The sequence below is a fragment of the Cupressus sempervirens genome, chromosome 4, assembly GCF_028749045.1.
Source record: "Cupressus sempervirens isolate cs-2001-9-10 chromosome 4, ASM2874904v1, whole genome shotgun sequence".
Taxonomy (NCBI): Eukaryota; Viridiplantae; Streptophyta; class Pinopsida; order Cupressales; family Cupressaceae; genus Cupressus; species Cupressus sempervirens.
The window spans coordinates 519,614,103-519,638,955 of record NC_143121.1 but is presented as its reverse complement, the minus strand read 5'-3'; the positions used below and the strand labels follow the sequence as shown (position 1 = coordinate 519,638,955).

The following is a 24,853-nucleotide window of genomic DNA, read 5'->3' as shown; positions in this document are numbered from 1 at the left end:
TAAACATAATGGTGTATTGCAATAAAGAGAATCACACCACAAACATACATCCACTAATGTACACACACCCATACACATGCACTTGCATGCACACACACTTGAGCAATATTCAATTCGCATATACCGATAAAGTGTCACTAAGGTAGGAGTCATTGTAGGTTTCCTGTCAGGAAATGTATGGAGTAAGTATTTAAAATAAGAGGGTAGAGTTGTACAGACATAAACAGTTGTTGGTTAATTGTCATTTCTAAAATGATATGTCCTTTAGTAACTCCTTGTCAACTTTGTCTGATTTCTTGGTTACTTAGGAACTGACACTAAAAGAAGAAAGGAAAGTACAAAGATGTTAAGGGCCTTGCTAGTGCAATCTTCCTCTTCTTTGAACTGTTGTCTGGATTGAACCAAGTGATGCTTCTACATGTATATTTTTCTCAAGACAGACTCCTTTCAGGGGATGAAGCAGTTACAGAAGTTTGAAATGGAAGACGGTTTTGAGGATGGGAGGGGAGTTGTATAACATTGGAAGTGTTCTAGATGAAGCAAAGCGATTGTTCATAAGTAATGTAAGTAAAAGATGATGGGAAGGGATCCTAGAAGTAGAATTTTGGAGGGCAAGCAAGAAAAGTGGGGGTAGAAACCTGGGAAACAAAACAAGACAATTTTGTATTCAGCTACATCTGTGGAGGAGTTTTGACACACTTATGAACAATTTTATCTTTATTATCCTCAAAGCCAAATCAGTCTCACATGCAGCTTTCAATTTCTTCCTTCTTTCCTCTACATCTCCTCCACTTCCCTCACTAGTTCCAAATTCTGATTCTGTCTAAGTTATAGAAATCTTGTCCATCATTCCTTCTCAACTTGGCTGCGCTGTTCCTAAAGATTTCTGATTTCTCCTTTGGATGATCCCGATATCCATTTTGAACTTTGAAGGTGTTAACGATTCAGTGTAAAACTGTTTGTCTTGTTTTGAGTGAATTTGTTCTCCATGATAAAACCATTTAGCCAATGACAAAGGCTGCTGATACAATTGTGCATCTATGAGTCTCAAAGAGATCACCATTGCTTCCATTTTGGGAAAATTACCATTGATGTCAAGTGGACAAGATCAAGAAAACTGTCATCGATGTCATTTGATTAAAGTAAAAAGAAAAGATACATCAAGATCAAAAGATAGGTTATTGAAGTTGGTGCTTTGAAAGGTTGATGCTCCCTATGAGTTGGTGCTCACTTATGTTATCTGGGTTGGTGCCGATTGGGTTGGTAACTATTGAGGTGAGTTTTATGCCACTACAACATGCAGAATCGAATGCTTCATATTTTGAAGGGAATAACAAATCTTCCATCTTGAAAAAAGACACCACATATGCTAAAGATTGTGGAGAAAGATCATTAAGGTGACTCCAAGGTTCCTTCAAATGATGGATATGCACTCAGTAGTAATGATGTGATATGATGGTATCACGAGGGGACTTACACTAGTTCACTGAGACTTTATCAACATTGTTTTCAAAATGGCATCGCTTGACAATATACAATGAAAACATAGTGACTTTAACTTATAATGAAATTAGACTTAAGAATCTAAACTACTTCTACTTCTATCCTAGGATGCAAGAACTTGTGAATATCTTTGTGACTTTACTAGGTGTAGTCTTGTTATTGACTCCACCCACCTAGTACAATCTTCTAATGTATGGCTTAAAGAATGTTGAAATTAATACAATTTCATCAATTTCATCTATGTATGCAAACCAATGAGTAAGTACTAAGTACTAATTGAAGTTAAGCTTATGATTATGTCATTTGACCACGCAAGACATACATACAAGCAACAAGTAGCTAGTGATTTGGTCTAAGCAAGTTCACCAAAGATGACTCCATAATAAGTAATAATCTTTCTCCATAGTTGCATGGATACTCAAACTGATACCCTTGGGATGCATAATGGGTACTTATAATGTCCCCGTGTAGATTGGTCATTAGGAAATGGTCATTAGCTCATATTTTCTTGATCCCAAGGGGCTAATGCAAGTTTTAATGGGATCATGGTATTATTGAGTGACAATTGGCAATATTACTCTTATGCAAAAAAGGACAAAGGGAAGGAAAAAAGTGACCAAGTCAAATAATAATAAATTCCATCTTATGCATTTGAGGATCACTTAAAAGAACAGTTTGCGGTTCCAATACTTTTCTTTTGTCATACTGACTTGGATGATTACATGGGCCTCAACATCTAACCTCTGGATTCTCTAACTTGCCCACGTAGTTGGTGTAATGACAGGAACCCAAGAGTCGGACATTTCTACAGATGGAAGATGGCAGGGGATCATTGGAGGAAAGACGAAAAGGAGAAGGGACATTGAGAAAAAGAATATCATTAAGCGTTGGTAAGAATTGGTATAGGTTGTTGAAGCATGAGTTATGGGGAAGTTTCTTCTATAATTTTTGGTAGGAGTCTTGGACGAAATCCCCAAACTTATAGTTTCGGCATCACTTCACAAACATGGTCTTGAAACTATCAGTGGGAAGCGATAACAACAAACCTAAAATTAAAATACACTAGTAATGCCAATTTCCATGTCTGGTTGGGTAACATGACAAGAATTCTAAGTTGTTAGTTGGACACATCTACAGTTAGACTAGAGATTATACTAAGCGGAGTTTGGAGTTGAAACCATCGAGTGAACACAGTGGGAGAATCACTTGGATGGAAGTTTGCTAGCAAAAGACTGCTCAGCCAAGTTCGTGCATACATTCTTGGACTAGGTGAGTCGGGTGTCATAATATAAATATTTGCACATCTAATTGACAGGACTAAGATCTTTGTTACCAATTAAGAGTTGTTGCATATACTCTAATGGGGTAGATTTGATCAAGGGGGAGAACCATATAAATTGGATTTGTACTACATGTGGAAGGGAACTTGACTTCTGCTATCAAATTTGTGTATCAACAATTGTTCAAGTCTGTCTTTCCTCGTTGAACTCAATTGGTCTACACATATTTTGCATTAAATTGAATAATGATAGTTTGTTACTAATTTCGTGCCTAAAGAATGTTCTCTGTTTGTTAAATGCATTTTCCATATTCTACAAGCACTTCTATAATTTAGAAATTTCCATAGCATAGCAACAAAAATATCTCAATCTTTCAAACAAACTATCTACAAAGCTCAAGGAGAACTCGAAAAATACTGAATATTCGATCATTCTAGTAACGCCAACTAATAAGGGTATAGTGTTGTAGCGAGCAACTAGACTGGGGCATTACAAAGGTATCAAAGGAGTGAATCTTGCCAATCTTGTGGGTAAAAATACGATAGATAGTTGAAATGATATGACTAATTGGAGTCTTGAACCCTTGACACACCATTACAACTTGAGGAGCACTAGAGCACATTTGAACGTAGGTCAGGAGAAGGAAAATTGGGAAAAAAAAATTGCTGCAGATGGAGAAGGTTTTGATAATATAGGTGACAAGAATGCCAAGGACCCAAGAGAAGGGAGATTTTTGCAGTTATTGGACACCATAGCACAGGGACAACGACAAGCTAAACAAAGAGCACAAGAACAGAATCAATGTATGAATGTTTTACTTCAAATGATGGCTAGACAGATGGGCACTATTGTGAATGCAAGTGGGAATAATGACGGAGAAGGTGTGAAAAATGCAGGAAACAATGAAGCAAACAATGGAGGGCATACTAGTGGAAATAACGCAAGTCAAAATAGGGGTCATAATGGAAAACATAATGGGCTGAATGGTGAAGCGCAAATTGGAGATCATTTAGAGTAGGTATCTAGACCAGCAAGAACTGTTTGTTTAAGACACATTGTACCTACTTTCCCACCCCGATTTTCAGTTCAGCACAATTAGGAGCCACAAAATAGTGAGTTGTAGGCATAGTTTAGGAGAGATTAGTAAAGTGGTGGAGAAGAGTTTATAGCAGCCATTACTTTCAAAGAATACATGGATGTGGGGCTGAAGCACATGCCTCAGGCAAGTGGAAGAGGACAACACTTCAATTTGCAAAAGAAAATTTGTAAACTTTTTTACCGGATTTCAATGGTTCCAATAAATGACTGCCAAAGCATGGGTACAAGAAGCGGATATGCATTCTCAATTGAATCCTATGGAAGAGGCCATAAAATTTTCTGCACTACATTGGGATAGTCTTGTTGGTTCCTAAAACCGCAAATTGGAAATCCAAGAGCTTGCCACTTCCCCAATAGGATCTCTCAATCAGTTTTGGCCAACAAATGAGAATCACCTTGATTCCCCTGCACTTCAGGCTCCGCTACACCTAGGCGGATAGACCTTCTCCTCGAACCTGATCACTTGGTTCAGAGCTTTTCTAAAGCGAATTTGAGCTTTGGAGTTCTTAGGCTGGCAAGGTCCTTGAACTTAATTAAAATGAAACTGAATGCTAAGTGCTCTAATTGAGTGAATTGTAAATATTTGAAAATAATTTATTTGATGCTTGTAGGAAGTAAGTTATAAATTTTATGACTTCAATAATAAAAAGACCAGTGCCTCTGCTCATCTGGGCAATAGAGTCAACTTCAGTGAATTTTCACATACAACTTTATAATGTTCTACGCACTTATGCTGCCAACAATTAAATAATCAAGATGTGATAGACCAAATATTACACAATCTTAAATTAGTCCAGATTGAATTTTAATTCCTCTGATAGGGAGACAAACTGGACACAAATACAGAAACAATTTAATATTTCACAATATCTGTGATGATCGGATTTAAAATGTTAAATGACCATGTCCACTTATCCGATATTTTAATTGTATACAGAATTTCAAAAAATTATTACAAAGAACGATTCATCTACAATTTAAATCTCCATGTGATTTAGAAATAAACAAAGGACATTTTATTTTAATAATAAAAATAAAATAATTGAATTTATATTACAAAGTCATATTAAACTCCCTATCCCTCCGTACAAGTAATATAAAATGCTTTTTTCAGAATATGAATGTTTTTTGAATGTCTTATTGTTTTATCTCTGCCCCTATATATATCTAAATAATATAGAGACATAACTTTTTGAATGAAGGGTCATATTTCTTAAAAATAATTATATATTCTAATTCTAAATGCACCTCTCCATTTTGTTAATTCATATCTTTCATGATTTATCGGGCTCTTTTCATATTCTTTTAGAAACATCATCTGTAACATTCCAAAAAAATATATCAAAGTTGTGTAACGATTATTCACTATCTAACCTCACATTAACCCTTTGCCTTCTAACTCTTTATATTTCTGACCTGTAGCTATTACGATGCATTAATAGATGGTTTCCGTCAAAATGAGAAACCTGCCTGGGCAGAGTTTTTAACGACAACGTATTTCCTTATACCTGCAGCTTCCAATTTCTTGTTCGAACAACTTGTATTTCATCGATACATCTTTTTGTGCTTGGTTTGACCCTCGACGGCTTCTCTAATCGTTTTACGGCATGAATTTTCTCACGACTCCTTAATGCCTAATGCACATATCAGGATATGCATTCTTTGTAATTAAAACAGGCTTCGACAACTTCCCTCCTCATCACCACAATTTGTCGTTTATCACTGCTCCTCATCGATGCTATCCATTCAATGCTCTGGCTTCAAAACTCATCGTCTCTTTCAACACAGTCTTCATTCTCCTCAAGTTCCTTAAGATATATAATATTAACTTCTGCCTTACACCAAGCTGCTCCTAAAGCTCTCCAATATGCATCGTATCATCATGAATACTCCATATTTCTTTTAAAGTTCTATCCATATTGGATGACGATAGTCACTCTTGCCTTTGCTAATACATAAATCAGTAATGTGATCTCTGGCCTGGAATTTCATGCAAAGACTTCTTTGTCCTAGCACCATATATGCGAAGGATAATATCAACAGTCATAGAATCCATAAAACCACATTCAACATAACAGACATCAAAGGAAGGAGAACATTTTTCATTCAATCACCTTGTACTTTCCATCTATGAGCCTGGATTTAACAATAACAGATCAAGACTGGATTCATGAGAGCAAATGAATGTGAGTGAGAAATTTCTCTTCTTATCAACAAGGAATCTGTAGCTTCCAATAATGTTCCATGATATCCATTAGGTTCTTCTCCCCAATATCAGCATATCTTGTCTAGACTAGATTCCAACTGGATTGTAAATGCAGAGTAATACAGATTCTTGGCAAAAAGGAGAAAAAGGTTATACAGATTGAAATGATTTAAATGTTGAACTTAAAAGGATGGCTCGTTTCGAATTGTGTTTGCATATGACAGTGGTGTATGAAACTTGAAAATGTAACTTGGGAATATAAGGGATAAGGGTATCATAACTAATCAGATAATACAATTTATCCCCATGGCAATATGTTAATGACACAAAAGATAAAATTGATAGTAAAGATGAGTGAAAGAGGGTATATAAATGGTGGCCTTAGTTTATTAAATTAGGGCTCCATCAAGTCTAGTGCATGGGTGGTGGCACCGTGGCATGGTTACTTTGAGTCATGACCAGATTACTACTTATATTGATTTCAATGAGATGTTGATTGAACGTTTTGACAAGAGGGACCCTGAATTAGAATTTAAAGAGTTGCCTAGGCTAGAACAATGGCATTCAGTAGACACTTACATTGTTGAACCTCAGAGACTTAGTTTTGGTTACAAATATCACCTAAAAAAGGTTGACTTGTAGTGCCTCTTAAGGGATGGATTAAGGGGTACCTCTTATAAAGGGATACAAAGAGGTACGATTCAGAGTGGCTTTTTGGAGAGACACATCTCCTTTGGTAAAAATATATATAGAAGTAAAATCAGCAGAAATTATATAGAGTGGAAGCGTAGAAGAGTGTAGGTGGAATAAGAGAAAAATAGGCAGAACAGTGAAGTAAAAAGGGCAGAAAATTTTATTTAGTTTGAAGCATATATTTATATTGTAAGTGTGACAAGTGTGTCCAGATAAAGGAAGAATAAAAAGAATAAATTATATCAGACCTTGAGTACAAATATATATATATATATATATATATATATATATATATATATATATATATATATATATATTCAGGTTTATAATTCTAATATATACTAATAAGAAGAGTGTGCTTTAAAGACTAAAAGTTCTTAGACAATGAAAAGAAAAGATTTTTTTTTAAAGAAAAATGTAGAAGATAGGTATATGCAGATATAAATTATCAAATTGGGAAAGAACAATTGTGCAAGAAAAATGTCCATCGTCAGTTGAGTCGGCTCGTAAAGACAGAAGTGGGAGTTGGGTCTCCAGTAGGTTGGTGCCTACAAAGTGTGGGAATTGGAGCTTCTAGTGAGTTGGTGCTCATAACATAGGGGTTGGACCTCTAATCCATAGCCTACCAAACATTGCAAAAGATCAAGTTTATATATAAATCATTTATTTCCCGTGGTTTTCTCCCGAATTGGTTTTCCACGTAAACATTGTGTTATTGTGTTGATGTGCATAATTGTTGATTTTAACATTTGAAGTTATTTGGATAAAAAGTTTTTATTATACTGATTCACCCCACCCCCCTCTCAGTATAATTGTGTACTCTTTAGCCCCAAGAGATCAAGTAATGAGATTTTGGATCATTTTAAGGTACTAGACAATTCTTTGTTTGAGATGGATGTTGATTGAACATTTGATAATCCACATTTTGAGCTGAACACAGAAGATCTTTCTGATTTCTATGATGAAGATGATCTTGACTGGAGGATATGGAAACTAGTTGCAGTTCCTAGCACTAAGTTTTGTTCACAAGATCGGTAAGATGACCTGATGTTTCTGATTTAACATTGTTTCTCATTTTTCGATCATCTTACACATGGTTTTAGTTTCTTACTTACACATGAGATCAATAGAATCCTTGCTTCACCAACAGAATAGATCGTGGTTGAGAATTGATGGGAGTTATAATTTGATCATAGGGGATGGATTCCTAGTCCTTTCTTTACTCATGATAGTGATGTACTTAGGTGTATTTCAGACTAATGACGGAATGTATGGCCTCTCTTCACCTTTGGTGCTGATTTCTGCTATTGAGCAGTTTGATTCCTTCATCAATAGTTCAGGATGGACAGTTATGAAGGAGATTAGTATGCATTTTCCATGGCAGATCACTAATAGATGAAGAGTTGTCCAATAATAATAGCTCCTCAAGACATTTATGTATTCTCATATCTGATGGTCATGATAATATAATAGTGTGGGATCCTAGTATTGGTATGATTGGTTCTTTACTTTAACAACATATTGATGCATGGCTTCACAATTTCAGACTCATTGCTTATATCAAAGTAGCATAACGAGTTTTTCGAGCATTATTTTCAAGGCTGGTTTTGGATCCAAGAGTTGATAGGATGAGTGCTTCACCTCTTGAGGATTATGACAATTTTCGATAGAGTCTTAGGCTTGGAGCAGTTTTAATTAGAGTAGAACAGCAAATTGGCATAGCAATAATTTTTAGATTGGGCTACAAGGCTACTTGCAGATTTACATGGGATCCTAGCACCAATTGCTTGAGGACAAGAAATCTTGAGGGAAGATTTGTAATGTCCCCTTTTTCGGATATTAGAAATTTTGAATTCAAATTCATAAAATATTAATTTTGGCTTAAGGGAGCTTTGTGCAAATTTATTAAATGGATCAAATAAATATTATAAAGTGGGTTAAAGGTGACAAGAAGGAAAAGGACAAAAGGACAAGAGAAGGAAACTGAAGGCTCACCATTTTGAGCATAAAAGAAGGATGAGTTCATTTTCAGTATGCTTGGATATTGAGTTGGTTTGAGATTTCTCATGGAGAAATTAAGGAAGTTTCAGCTTCTATTTAGGATCCGAGGACGCAAACCCTCAAGCCCTTGGGTGGATTGGACATAACCCCGATCCATCAGTTGTGGTGATTTCATGGCAGAGTTCACAGTTGCATTTCAGGTTAATGTCTAGCTATCCAATCTAATTGTTATCACTATTTTTACAATTGGATTGTTATTGTATTGCTGAACATTATAATGCAATAACATTTTATGAGTTTTTTGTATGAGCATTTGCTAGTGTTTATGGCATATGTTATCTATTTATATTTTTAAGGTATGGTTTACATGCCAAGTATGAAATTTCTTATGTCAAATAGTTTTTAGAATTCTTACCAAGGCTGTCCCGATGACCTCCTCCCACGATGATATCCTGAAACGTGACCATCTTTCCGTCTCGTCCACGTTTGTGCATCCTTTCTCCCGCAATCACCAATGGCTTCTATGAACTGCGAGAGGGAAGGTGATTGTGTGTTGGTTGGCATTGTTCATCGTCTTCTTCTTTCCACAACTTCTGAGGGTTACGAGTCACGATCTTCTCATTCTGATTTCAAAGGGGTTACAAGTTACTAGTTTTTGGATTTTGTGGAGTCTGGCAAATGTCTAACGGCCTTGACATATGTCTGACAACCCTTGCTCCTCCTTCCTTCCGAACTATGTGTGGGCTGCTGCTATGGCTATGGGTATCTGTGTTTACGACTGTGGTGGCTGCTCTCTTTCTAGTGTTCGTGTGATCCCGGTGTTTTTCCTTCCTTTCCCGTGTACGATCTTGCCATATCTGGACGCTATAGTTTTGTGGGGCCTTTTCTACCTGCGACATCTTTACTTTGCCAAACCTATTTGTGACTATTGTTGCGATCAAAGTTAAAGGACACCTATGCTCGAGTTTCTCTAGTGATCTCTCTGATCTCCCTGTTACATCTAGAGGCTCTGATCTCTCTATTCTTCTTTTTCAACTGTTACAATGACCAAAGGAGATAAATGTGCTTCCCATATTCAAACTCTGACATATCAGAGATTATGTGATAGAGTGCTTAAGCTAGAGACTTACAACATGCTGAGAGAACAAGTTGTTGCTTTGATAGCGGAACTTTCAGACCTCAAATAGTCAACTGAATCAAACATCAAAAGTTTCTCGGACACCTTCATCTCTGAAACAATAGGGCTGAAATCCAATCTCGAGGTTGTTATTGAACAACTAGATGGGTTGGATAAATCAAGGAACAACAAACCGAAATGGCTACAATACACTCTTCTCTGATTGCAGAAACCGAAAAGAAAGTGAAATCATGGGCTTCGATTTATAGTAACACGGCTACTACTACACCCAAGCTGAGTATAGACAAGATTGTCTAGGGTAAGATTGATGATTAGCGTGTGTGGCATGCACGTGAGCTCAATTTGAGTGTTTGAGGTCTCTCACCCACTCCTGATCCTATTGTTGTGGGGCATTCTTTTCTCTTAGACCACCTTGATATCTCCGATATTACCTTGGACAGGTGTTGCTTTGGTACAGGTGATATTCTTTTCATCAGGTTCTTCTCTTTTTCAGATAGGTTTCGTGCCCTTAGAGCCAAGAGAAAGTTGTTTTCTCTCCCCTCCAAAATACATCTAGATGAAGATCTTACTAAGGCACAAGTTATGGAACTCAAACATGCTCGGGGAATTGTGGCAGATGCTAGGCGAGCTGGAAAATGGATTGTTATTAGGAATCTTAGAGCTATGGTTCATGATTCTCCTCCTACTGGATGGGTACCAAGGACAACCTCCAAACCGGCATGACAGTTTCGACAACAATCTGACAAGAGGAAGTTCCCTTCTCTTCTTGTCAACTGCTAGAATGGTAATGGCTCTTTATGGTCATTACCCGGTCTCTTTCATGATGCGGTAGGGTCTTCTGATATTTTGGCCATTACAGAGACTCATGAGAGTCTCGTGCACCCTCTTCCAGGATATCTTGATTACCAGTGGTTGTTAGTTTGCAGAGATGAGGTTTGTACTTCTAGTAAAGTTCGTGGGTCTGGGAGTGTGGCTTTCCTGATACGTGATGATATTTTCAGTTTCACTTCAGTTGTTCACTCTGATGCCTTTGCCAAATTTATGTGGGTCCGGATTGGTCGGCGAAAGCATTAATAGAGAGACATTTTTCTTGTTGTTTGTCATTTTCCACCGACCTCCTCCCCTTATGCCATTCATGACCCTAAGAATGGGGATCCTTTTTGTGACCTTCAGGAGAGCATTTCACAGTTTGAGGCTTTAGGTGATATCATTATTCTTGAAGACTTCAATGCTCAGTCTAGAGATCTTCAGACTCCTCTGCATGATCGTGGTTCTGATTTGAACTACACTTTTAAGTTAGATTTGACTAGTATGGGACTTCAGTGGACCTCAGAGGATGTTCTTGGACCACTCTCATGTTATGGCCGCCACCTCCTCCAACTCTGTGAGTCTTATGGGTTGTTGATTCTGAACGGTTTATCCTTCCTTCCTGGATCGGACCTCTTTACCTATTGGCCGCATTGTGGGGGTGCGAGCGTAGTTGACTATGTCATTACCTCTCCTTCATTTCTTCCATTCGTAGTTTCACCATTTCTCGTCTCCCCTTTGCTGATCATGCTCTTCTTAGCATTGCTACCTGCGCTTCACCCTGCCCGTCGCATTCTCTCCACTCTTCCCACTTCCCAACTGATACGATTCCTCTTCCTACTCGTTTCCACTACCCTGAGAGCAATGATGAGCCGTTTACTTACCATCTTAGGAGACTTCTAACACTTGCTAGTTTTAGTGAGTCGCATTTGGCCTCCGATATGTTTAATTTACCTGCCTCTACCATCTGGGGTTCTGCTCTTCTTTCTATCCCTCATCATTCCACTCCCTCACTCAGAGCTAAGCATCAAAATACTTGTCCTATGAATAAATGGTTTGATACTCATTGCAAGGCTTTCCACCACTATGTTCACGCCGCCTTTGAGACTCGGTCTCCTGCCTTCACCCACCTGCGCCTTTTGTACCTTCGCTTTCTTTGCCACAAGAGACATTCTTTTGCCTCTTTTCAGTGTAGAACCTTTTACTCCATGCTTATTCAGAATCCCCAGATCTTTTGGCATACCCTTTTCCCTTGATGTTCCCTCCGGTCCTCCATTCTCAACTTCCACACTCTGACCTGCCATATCATTACGTTTTACGACATTCCTAGGCAGCGACCTCTTCACTCCACTCCACCTCCATACTACCACTTGTTCACCTACTCCGGTATTATTGAGGCCATTAGATCTTTGAGATGCAGTAGAGCAGCAGATGAGGATGGTTTCCAGGCATAACTTTTCAAGCTTGGTGGTTTGGTTCTCGAATCTTACCTTCCTACACTCTTTAATAGAGTGGTTTGTATTGGGTTTCCTGAGTCCTAGTCATGACATGTGGTTTACCCTATTTATAAGTCTGGGCCTGCTTCTGACTTGAGTAACTACAAGACTATCATGATGGGGCATACTTTTGCCAAACTATATGCCACTGCTCTGAACACCATGCTATCTAGTGAGCTTGATAGAAAAGGTTGTCGAGCTAAAGGGCAAGTTGGTTTTCGGGCAAACTATCAAACTATGGACCACGTCTTCACGCTGCGGACTATCATTGAGGAAGCTAGGCACGGCTCTCAGAAGGTTTATTGTTGTTTTGTGGACTTTCGTAAGGCTTTTGATTATGTTCCTAGGTTGGCCTTATTTCAGAGACTTTGTGAGATTAGGATCTCAAATATGTTACAAACTGCTATTATGAGGCTTTATGAGAAGGTGACCGGAAGGCTAAGCGCTCCATAGGGCTTTTCTATTCTGATTTAGAGCACTGTTTGTTAAGAATATTAACAAGATAAACCTATAGGTCTAACAGTACAAACCGTACTTCCTGTTAATGGTAATATATCTCTAATGTTGGCATTTAATGATATATATATATATATATATATATATATATATATATATATATATATATATATATATATATATATATATATATATATCTCCTATGGGTGCCAAGTTAGGAAGGGTTATATCCCTTGAGGGACATACCCTTTATAAAGGATATATAAGTAGGTTGTAAATGCAAATTGTAGGACACACAGTTACAACAGTCTACTCCTATAAGCATTTTATATCCTGCAATTTATATCTAAGATTCTCTATCACAATAAAAGGTTAAATATTCAGTATTGTATCTGCATTATAATAAGCACTAATTTCATCAATATTCATACGACTTAGAAGATCATTCTCAGCATATAAGATTGGATTAAAAGTCTGATTAAGATATAAGGATTTAGCAGAAACTTTACATGGTATCAGAGCTCTGGTAATCGAACCTAGGCTCTGCTAAATTTCAGTAATCAAATTTTGTACACATCAAGCAACAATCTTCTATCTTCCATGGCTTACACAATCAAATCCGAGGACAAGTTTGATGGGAAAGAGCACTTTGAAGCCTGGAAGTTCAGAATTATAATGATTCTTGAAGAGAACAATGTAAAACAATTCATTGATGAAGCATCCAAACAACCCCTAGTTGAACCTCACAAATCTATCTGGAGCAGAGGAAATAGAAAAGCTATTCAAATCATCTTGGATGGAGTTAAAAATGATATTGTACCTATGCTTACAAAACATCAAACTGCCTTTGATATGATGAATGCATTACGAAATGCCTATGAAGTAAACAATGCAGCCAGGGTTCTTGCACTAGAAAGGCAACTAAATCACATTTAGATAAAGAAAGGAGAATCGACAAGTTCTTACTTCTTAAAAGTTGAGGGCATTAGAGATGAACTATCAAGCATAGGAACCATCATTAGTGACACAAAATTAACACTTATGGCTATAGATGGATTGCTAGATTCATGGGAGACATTCGCACAAGGAATAAGTGCCAAAGATCAGCTCCCAGACTTTAACAGACTCAAGAATGATTGTCTTCAACAGGAATCCAGAGAACTAAAGAAAGAGGGAAACCAAAAGTAGAAGATGAAGAACTTCACGTTCTTAATACAAACTCCTATAAAGGCAAGAAGAAGCATTTCAAGAAGAAAAAGGGAAATCAAAAGAATGTAAAGCCCAAGAAAGATCTATCTAAAATAAAGTGTTTTAAATGTGAAAGAGTTGGACACTATAGATTTAATTGTCCTAAAAATTCCAAACAATAGGCAAATTGTACAACTATCATTAGAGAAGAAGATACTTATGATCCAGAGAACCGTGTTCTGTATTCCTCTCTATCAAATGAAATTTAAAATAAAGTGTGGGTAATTGATAGTGAAACTTCTAGACATATAACGAGATACAAAGAAACTCTAGATTCTTTATCAAAGAAGGTTAACGGTGAAGTTACCATTGGTGATAACTCAGCACTCTTCGTTGAAGGAATTGGAAATTGTACTTTGAAACTAAAATCAGGAAATACTCTTCTTCTTAAAGGTGTACTCTATGTACCAGGGATTATAAGAAACCTAATCTCAATTACAGCACTTGAAGATGATGGACACAATGTTGCATTCGTGGATGGCAAAGTATTAACTTGGGCTAAGAACTCTTCCATCAAGAAAGCAAAGTTAATTGGTCAAAGAAAGGGATATTTGTATAAATTGAATACAAAATCTAGTCAATCCATTCAAGCCCTAGTCCACGAAGCTGAAGATTCAAATGAAATATGACACAGAAGATTAGGGCATCTAAATTTTAAAACTTTATCAACTATGGAAAAGATGGTTACTGGATTACCCAAATTAAATAAAGACCACCCTAGTATTTGCAAAGGGTGTGCTTTGGGTAAAAGCACCAAAAGTCCCTTTCATGATAGTACTAGGAAAACAAATAATGTACTAGAATTAATTCATTCAGATTTATGTGGACCTATGTTTGTTCCTTCTCTTGGAGGATTCTGGTATTATGTCTTGTTCATAGATGACTTCTCTAGGAAAACATGGATTTACTTTTTAAAATGCAAGGAATCAGAAGAAATCCTACAAAGATTTAAAGAATTCAAAGCATTAATTGGAAATTTTTCAGGACATAAAATTAAAGCCCTTAGAACTGATAACGGAGGAGAATATACCTCAAGCTTGTTTAAAAGGTTTTGTAAAGAATCAGGGATTAAGAGGGAGTACACTGTTCCTTATAACCCAGAGCAAAACGGGGTAGCAAAAAGAAAGAATAGGACAATTATAGAAGCTGCTAGGGCTATGATTTTTGACCAAAACTTAAAATATTATCTTTGGGCAGAAGCCTCTTGTACTGTTGTATATATTCAAAACAGAAGTCCTCACTCCTATCTTAAAGATAAAACACCTAAAGAAGTATTTACTAAAGTAAAACCCAATATAAGTCATGTTAGAATTTTTGGATGTCCTGTATATATCCATGTTCCAAAAGAAAAGAGAACCAAGTTAGAACCCTCTGGGAGGAAAGGTATTTTTGTAGGGTATAGTGAAACTTCTAAAGTATATAGGATTTCATACCTGGATAGAAAACTATTGAACTTAGCAGAGATGTAATCTTTGAAGAAGATCTTGCATTCAAAAGAGCCATAAGTTTTGATGAACCTTCTCCTTTATCTAGTTCTAAAAGAAATAGTGAATCTAGGTCCCAGAGGAAGAACATAGAAGAAATCAAAGATGAAATTCAAAATATGAACCTTGAAGAAAATTCAAAGAAAATACCACTTTGGGCCATTAAAACAGTTGAAGCAACTCAAGACTTTGCTGCACCTTCCAGAATAGTCAAAGAAAGCAAAAGACCTAAAAGATTCTCTGGTTATATAGCTAATATAAGTGATTTATCCAAAATAGAGCCAACCAATCCCTCTGATGTTATTAAACATACAGCTTGGAAGAAGCTATGACAGAAGAATACCAATCTATCATGAAAAATGATATTTGGGAAATTGTTCCAAGACCTAAAGGAAAATCTGTTGTTTCTTCCAAGTGGATATTTAAAATAAAGCATGCTGCTGACGGTAGTATTGAGAAGTATAAAGTCGGATTTGTAGTCAGAGGATTTTCTCAGAAAGAAGGGATTGATTATGAAGAAACCTTTGCTCTAGTTGCCAGGTATACCTCCGTAAGAGCAGACTTAGTAATTGCCGAATCAAAGGGATGGAATGTACATCAGATGGATGTGAAAACAACATTCCTAAATGGAAAGATTTCAGAAGAAGTATACCTGGAGCAACTTTAAGGATTTGAAACTCATGATCCTAATGCTTTTGTTTGCAAGCTCAAGAAAGCTCTCTATGGGCTTAAACAAGCTCCCAGGGCCTAGTACGAAAGAGTTCATAAGTATCTCACCAGCTTAGGATTCTCCAAGAATGAAGCTGATCCAAATTTATATTATAAAAAAGATAAAGATGATATGGTAATTCTAATACTGTATATTGATGATCTACTAATAATAGGTGATGATCATCTCATAGATCAGTGCAAGAAAGATCTAACTAGAGAATTTGAGATGAAAGATTTGGGACTCCTTCATTACTTTCTAGGACTGGAAGTATGGAAGAATTCTGACAGTGTCATACTAAATCAAGGGAAGTATACATCAGATATTTTAAAGAAATTTGGAATGTGGAATTGCAAACCTATGTCTTCTCCAATGGAGACTAATCTACATAAATTGCTACAGAATCACCATCCATAGATTCTATTCTCTATAGACAGATGATTGGGTCTCTTATGTACTTAGTAAATACAAGACCAGATATTTTCTATGCAGTTAATGCCTTAAGTCAATTTATGTGTGAACTGAAGGAGATTCACCTAGTCACAGTTAAACACATTATGAGATACTTACAAGGCACTCTTAATCTTGGACTCAAATATAAGAAAGTTGCTTCAGACTTACATGGATTCACTGATTCAGATTGGGGTGGAAGTGTTAAAGACAAGAAAAGTACTTCAGGATGTTGTTTCAGTTTGGGATCAGCAATGATATCTTGGATATGTAGAAAGCAGTCTTTAGTAGCATAGAGTTCCATAGAAGCCAAATACATTGCAGCAACGGTGGCCTCCCGAGAAGCAGTATGGCTGAGGAAGTTACTTGTGGGATTATTTGAGCAAGCTATGAATCCCACAATTATTGATTGTGATAATCAAAGTTCCATCAAGCTCTCAGTGAATCCAGTTTTCCATGATAGGTCCAAGGATATTGAAATTCCTTACCATTATGTAAGAGATATGGTAGACAAGAATTTTGTAACATTGGAATATATTTGCACTGCAAATCAGACAGCAAACATACTCACCAAACCTCCATCTAGAGTGAAGATAGAACACTTCAGGAGGAGACTTGGTATGGTTGAGTTGTAATCCATTTATACTCTCTTGATTATTAATAAAATAATTTTATTTTGTCAGGCTATTGACTGTTATGGGCTCCACCATTTGTATTCATTATTTGAAGAGGTGACGATCTTTGAAAATAATGAACACTTATATAAAAAATTATGAGAGGTGACGATCTTTTAGATAATGTGCTAAACAGTAGAGTTCTACTGTAAGATCTAGGTGAGTTCAAGATCATATTGTGATGTTGACATTGCTATGTTCATGGGTCACAAATTGGATAAAGGAAGAATCTTAGTATTCTCCAGGTTTATCCTGTATTTTGGTAGATCTTAAAACTCAGGATCATGTTGTGATATGGAAATACCAATTTCTATGAAATCATAACTTGGATAAATGAAGAGATTACTCTTCAGATTTATCCTGTATAATATCACTAGTGGCAGTGATTTGTCATATCAAAGGTTTAGTAATATGACTTTGTATCATGTGTTCTATGATACCACATACTAAGAAGAGATAGACAGATATTGTGTATTAATTCTTACTTATTCATCTGTATTGGTATTGCTAGATATTATCTCTCTGTATGATTATCAGGTTACGAGGGAGTGTTAAGAATATTAACCAAGCTAAACCTACAGGTCTGACAGTACAGACCATACTTCCTCTTAATAGTAATATATCTCTAATGTTGGCATATATATATATATATATATATATATATAGGTGCCAAGTTAGGAAGGGTTATGTCCCTTGAGGGACATACCCTTTAGAAAGGATATATAAGTAGGTTGTAAATGCAAATTGTAGGACACACAGTTACAGCAGTCTGCTCCTATAGGCATTTTATATCCTGCAATTTATATCTGAGATTCTCTATCACAATAAAAGGTTAAATATTTAGTATTGTATTTGCGTTATGATAAGCACTAATTTCATCAATATTCATACTACTTAGAAGATCATTCTCAGCATATAAGACTGGATTAAAAGTCTGATTAAGAGAAAAGGATTTAGCAAAAACTTTACACCATTAGGGTGAAGCAAGGTTGCCCTCTTACTCCCACACTGTTCGGTTTGTATATTGATGAGCTTGAAGACTTCCTTGTGAACTCATCACAACCTAGAGACGGGTGCTATTTACATCAGGTTTTGATCTCTATTCTCCTTTTCATTGATGATGTGGTCCTCTTGGCCTCTTCTTCCAATAGTTTGCAAAGACTCTTCGATGGTCTAGCCTCTTTTTGTGATCAGCGGCAATGCGCAGTCAACTTGCCTAAGACTCGAATTATGGTCTTTAACTGTTTAAAGACCTCTCATCTTCATTTCTTCTTTCAAGGTCAAGAGGTTGAGATAACTTCCTCTTACATGTATCTCAATGTGAAGTTCTTGGGGCCACGCTTCAACTTGAGACCAACTATTCAATCCAGAGTTAGTAAGGGCATGGGTTCCCTGGCTTTTCTGGAAAGACATTGCTTCAAGCATCACTTCCAGAATATTTCGTCCAAGTTGTCCTTTTTGGACTCCTTGGTCCGATCCATAGTTCTCTATGGCTAGGTTGTTTGGGGGCCTTCTCTTATTGCTTCTGATTGGGCCTCTATTGAGTGGGTTTAGACGTTGTTACAGCGTACCATCAAATGTCACAGACTCACCCCCACAACATTGTCTTAGCTGAGTTTGGAGCTCATCCTTTCAAACTCGCAACCATTTTCGACTTGATTTGGTTTCTTCATTGGCTTCGTGGTTTTATGGAAATGGGTGTTGACCAGCACAGATACTCTCATCTAGCATACTGTTCTTCTGTTGAGGTTATGAGATCTGACACTTGTACTAGGTCTCGTTGTTGGTACGCACGGGCCACCTCTTTGTTGGGCTCAATCAGGATTGAGATTGATCGTCTTCCTTCTTACCAGTTTTTGCTGGATGCTCCTACTCATCTTCTCCCCTCACATCAAGAGTTGAATGAGCACGTCGGATAGGATATATATAGACAGTACATTACCACTACCTAGAGTAATCCCCCAGGGGGTTTGCGACCTAAGATGGCCTTCGATGCTAAGCATTTTCTTGAGATTCAGGATGGTATTATTGTTCACCCTACTTATATTTATTGGTGCTAGAGTCATGCCCTGCGGTTCTCTTTAGGCTCTTTCAGAGTTGGCTCTCACTGGCTTAGGGTTCGGACCAACCACCATATGGATCAAGCTAATAAGATATGTCAGCTGTGTACTTTGGCAGAAGTTGAGACTGAGATCCACTTCATTTTTCGATGTCCTCTCTACTATGAGATCAAAGGGAGATTTTATTGCCTATTCAGAGATTGTTTTTCTCTTTCAACATTCTTCAGCTATATTGACCAGTGGTGTCTTGCACTTTATCTTCAGGAGGCCACCCACCTTTGGGAGAATACCCTACAGTCATTTATACCTCAGGCACGTATTTTATACCAGCTCATCATCGCCTTTTTCTATCCCTTGTCTCCTCCACGGGGTTTGGAAAGGCCTTCCAGTACTTCTCATTCCAAATTGGTTAGACACCGCACCAATCTCTCCAAGTAGCGACAATCCTATAGCGGCTCTACACGGAGTTCTAAGACTATGGATTGTTCACTATTTTATCCCTCTATTTCTGATTTATTTGTGACAAGGAAGGACTTTAGTCCTTACCTTGTCTTTTCTCTAGTTTTGTTTCTTGCTTTTGTTTCTTCTCAGTCACCATTTGGTGCTCCTGCTTTGGCCAGCTGTTCTGTTTGTATGCACAGTCCCATAAACCTTGGTGGTTTTTTGTTGGACATTAATAATATTATCTTATCTTATCTTATCTGAACAAAGTTGGAAAAGAATATCCTGGTGGTATATTATAGAAGATTTTTTGGTAATAAATCTGCAAAAATTAGAGGTAAACGTACACTTGCTTTAGATGATGGTGAGACTAAAGTTGAGAATGTTTGATATGACAAAGATTTAATGTTTACATTTGCTGAACATTAAGGGAAAGATGGTATAGTCTCAAGCAATACTTGTTGTCATCTTGGTTGTGTTCACTATACTACATTTCATCCATTAAATTTTTATCTGATGTAAGATTTAAGAACAGAGATTTCAAATCTTAAACAGCAATGAAATTTTTAGAGAAGGTTATGATAATATTTTTTTTTTAAAATTGTTTCCTCTACATCTTCAAATCTTCTCTATGAATAACATCAGTCAACATGCTATGAAGTATGAAGCATGAACTACCTTCAACGTGTGAATGCTATTTAACAGATTTGGTAATATAATGTTTATAAAATTCATTTCCAAAACACAATACAATACACCATCTGTAAGGAGATAACTGCAGAAAATAAGGACACAAATTGCAATCTCAAAACATTATCTTTCCATGTTCTCTACTACCAATTCATACTTGGATAAAATTTGTTGATGGTGATGCAGATGGGTAACTGATATTCGATTACAATTTCCTGAAATATGTGCTTCCTATTCATAATTTAAACCAAAGAGGTATAGAAAACAAATTAACAGCTAGTCATAAAAGTATGAAGAGAGACACTGAAATAGACAGCACCTAAACCCCATTGCAAATTAGAATGATGCCAATCCAAGATGGAATCAGTCCTTTCTGTTTGTTCAAGATCACATGGATACCTACAAAAAGGGTTAGCGTTCTACACAGATGTCAGTTTTGTTTGAGTTCTACAATTATTTCTCTGCAAGATGTTTACCATGCAAAGCTAACAGACATCTAAATGGACATATCTTTACTTTAAATTTGGTAAGGCCAAAACTGGTTGTTCATATAAATTTTGCTTCAATTAATCAAAACTTTCGTCAGCTGCATATGTCCATCTGAAATTATTTCTATCACCTCACATAGTCTTTGTCATAGGGTTACAAAATGAACTGAAATTCCTGATAAACTTAAAGTAAAAACTAGGCAATCCATGAAATGGTCTAACTTCCCCAGCATTCTCCAATGTAGGTGATTCCAAAATTACCTCAACCTTTTCAGGGTACATCTTTGAACATTGAGCTGAAATCACAAATATCAGATACACTATCTCTTCCTTCATGAAAGAATATTTCTTAGATATTGATCAACAACTTTCCTTCCTTCAATCTCTGCAATACTTATCAGATGCAACAAATGTTCCTCTGTACTCTGTGAAAATCAGAATATCATCCAGGTATAAAATCACAATTTTCGTCCCAAAATTGTTGTCATTCTTGTTTGTTGAGCATTTCTTCTATTTCAGGTTAGCATCATATGTAACAGGTAAAACAATTTTTACAATCATTATAGGAAAGAAGGTATAGTCACAAGCAACAGTTACTGTCGTCCTGGTTTTGTTCACTATAAAAACAAAAAATCCAACTACATAATACCACACTACATTTCATCAATTAAATTTTTATCTGATGTAAGAATTGAAAACAGAGAGATTTCAAATCCAAAACAGCAAAAAAATTGATAGAGAAAGTTATGATAATTATTAAAAAACATATATAATTTTCTCTACATCTCCAAATCTTCCCTATGAATAACATCAGTCAACATACAATGAAGAACGAACTAACTGAAAACTGCAATTGCTATTTAACAGATTTGGTATGATAATGTTCAAAAAATTGCATTTCCAAAAACAAATATGATACACCATCTGCAAGGAGATAATTGCCGAAAATAAGGACACAGATTGCAAGCTCAAACCAGTATCTTTCCCTGTTCTTTACTACCCACTTAAATTTGGATAAAATTTGTTGATAGTGATGCAGATGGGAAACTGATATTCAATTATAGTTTCCTGAAATGTATGCTTCCTATTCATAATTTAAACCAAAGAGATATAGAAAAAAAATTGACAGTTAGTCATAGAAGTATGAAGAGAGACACTGAGATAGACAACACCTGCACCCCGTCGCAAATTAGAATGATGCCAATCCAAGACAGAATCAATCCTTGCTCTCTGTGCAAGATCAGATGGATACCTACAAAAAGGGTTCCCGTTCTACACAGATGTCAGTTTTGTTTGAATTCTACAATTATTTCTGTGCAAAATGTTTTCCATGGAGACCCAACAGACATCTAAATATGACATATCTTTACTTTAAATCTTGCACGTCAAAACAAAAGAACCAATCCAATGCCTATATATCTATGATTTTAGATACAAATTTGAATTTCCATCCAGCGCCACTTACCAATGATCCTGAACAGAAGGGTATGCACAGCATAGGTACCTCAAGATTGCATGGCTGCCAAGGCATTCAGCAAAGAACAATTAGAAGTGTGATCACAAGAAAACAGATACTAAGAAAATGCATTGAACTTGGACAAGTGGATAACAAAAAACAAAACATAAAAGAAAACACATGCATATTACCCTTTACACCACAACTTAACATGATTTGTGTAATAATCCAGACTTAATTTGAACAATAAGTTAAACCTTGGCTAGAGGTATTTTATCAAACAGTTGGCACAAAACCTTGGCATTAAACTCTGATACTGCCATGAATAATCCGACTCCAATATATATATAACAATATGACTACAAAATTTGCATACAATGTGACAACCTCAGACAATAATGGTATTGCATTTATATTACTCTTCAAGTACAGCAGATTCTGAACAACGTTTGTCTATCTTGGATTATAAAGAAGCAATTTCTGAATAAATTCATACATATTTATTATATTTTAAATCACTATCACCTTATATTGCAAACACAGACAAGGGGATAATGAAACCTGGATACTGCCACCGCTAATAGTCTGGGCTGCTCATCTATGGCTTATTCTCCAATGGACTCCATTCTGAAACTGCTCACACCCAGTTATCGTGCTGTCCATATTGGTTACTGGAGTATGTCTTGGCGTTATGGTTTTAACCCGTGGTCTCCCTGCTCTTCTACGTCGCCTCCCTTAAATACGATAGGCACCCATCCTTGCATATATACGAACAACCAACGCACAGACCCTCTGTCAAACTCCTTGGTGCAGGGTTCAGAGCTCTTAACGCTGCTATAACAGACTGCTGGAGTTAGTCTGACTCCTCAACCTGTCTTCTAGAGAGACCCATATTCCACCTCTTAATCCATCTTTCCTTGATGACTGTCAAGCAGTATCAATACCTCCTTCCTGTAACCCAAGCCTTCACTTTGCTGAAAACTTCTGAACCAATGTCATATGAAAATGGATATTCGCAAGGTTCTCTCCACCATTATCTCAGCTAGGGAATAACAGACCTCTCTTCCTGCCATCCAAACATAAAATGCCAGTACTGACCTGTACGTACCAGTTCCTTGAAATGGCTTCAAACACTTGTACTCTCTCTCATGTCGCTGAACTTCCACTTCTTGTAAATATTCAATGCATCAACCTGGAATCACAGTTCGGAAGTCCAAATGTGAGATACTAGGTTTGCGTCTAGTCTCACTGTTTTCCTTAAGGGGTTTTGTCCTTAGGAAGAATTCAGTCACATTTAAGCAACCATTTCGGATTGTGTAATAACATATATTCATTTGCGGCCTCAATCCCAATATAGCTCTATGCTTTTATAACCTCGATATGAGGGAAGACAAAAACAACTAGGCAATGTGGGATTAAAAGCCAATTTTATCTTTTAGTCACTTAAGTTACCTTATAACTTTATAAAATTAAAATATTTAAATCACTTAAGTCACTTGAACTTTAATATCTCTTGAAATACTTATCTAATTGCCATGCTGTCTAAAATAGGAATCTCTCCTCATGATTCCCCATGTGACCAAATACACTTTCTAAAAATAGAAAGGGTCCATCTCTATTACCCCTGACTTACTATACATAATAAGTATGGCAAATGGAGTCCAAATGACATTGAACGAAGGCCAATTCCATAAATCGCTGAATGTTGAACATGAATCAATCCTCAGAAGACCCTCTAACCATCCTCATTAGCCCACGAGGATCCAATATTACGCTAATCCCTGAAATTTTGATGTTGGCAACCAATGGGTACATTACAATTTGATAGGTCGTCTACTACTTCAGAAGCTCCAAAAACATTTAAATGTAAAGGGCAGAAAGAAACAAAGAAACATTATACAAAAATATATAATATTATCCTTCGGTTATCTAACTAGTTCAAAGTGACATGAAAAGACACCCATTATAAATTAATGATTATAATAGAATAAGTCAGAGAGGAAAAAAACCTAGGCAAATATATTTTAATTATTATAAATTTACTATGAACTAAAACAATATAAGCATAACTAGTGAGCATAAGCCCAAATCTGGAAACCCCTTATCATACTATCCAAATGCCGAAACAAAGTCATGCTAGGGAGAATCTCTCTAGATAATGTCACCAAAAGTAAGAAATGTTAAACATGATGGAAATACTTGTAAGTTGGTTTTCCAAGTGGAATACAGGACCACTTGCTCGCACCCAAATTTTGGCAATCACAATATCTCAATGAAACACAAGGATGCCTTTGAGCCCCCAAACCCCCGCGGTTCAAGAATGGGGATAGAAATGTCTCCCCACCGTTGCTTGACCACTGCCAACCATCCAAGGATGACAAAATGGCATGGTATCCCTCAAGAGAGCTCAACAAGCTCATATGTGCACACAAAAACATTAAAATGTTGCATTTGCAAGGGAATTCAAGCACACCA

General features: G+C 36.6%; 1 protein-coding gene across 1 annotated transcript in view; it reads right to left on the bottom strand.

Annotated features, from left to right (window-relative positions):
* Positions 1-24,853, bottom strand: part of GSTT1 (glutathione S-transferase THETA 1) — a 223,639-nt gene that overhangs the window by 42,786 nt on the left and 156,000 nt on the right. The window contains exons 4-5 of the mRNA XM_089825757.1: positions 22,388-22,441; positions 22,095-22,174 (exon numbers count right to left, since the gene is read on the bottom strand). Coding sequence (XP_089681883.1) covers positions 22,095-22,174; positions 22,388-22,441 — 134 coding nt within the window. The remainder of the gene's footprint in view (positions 1-22,094; positions 22,175-22,387; positions 22,442-24,853) is intronic.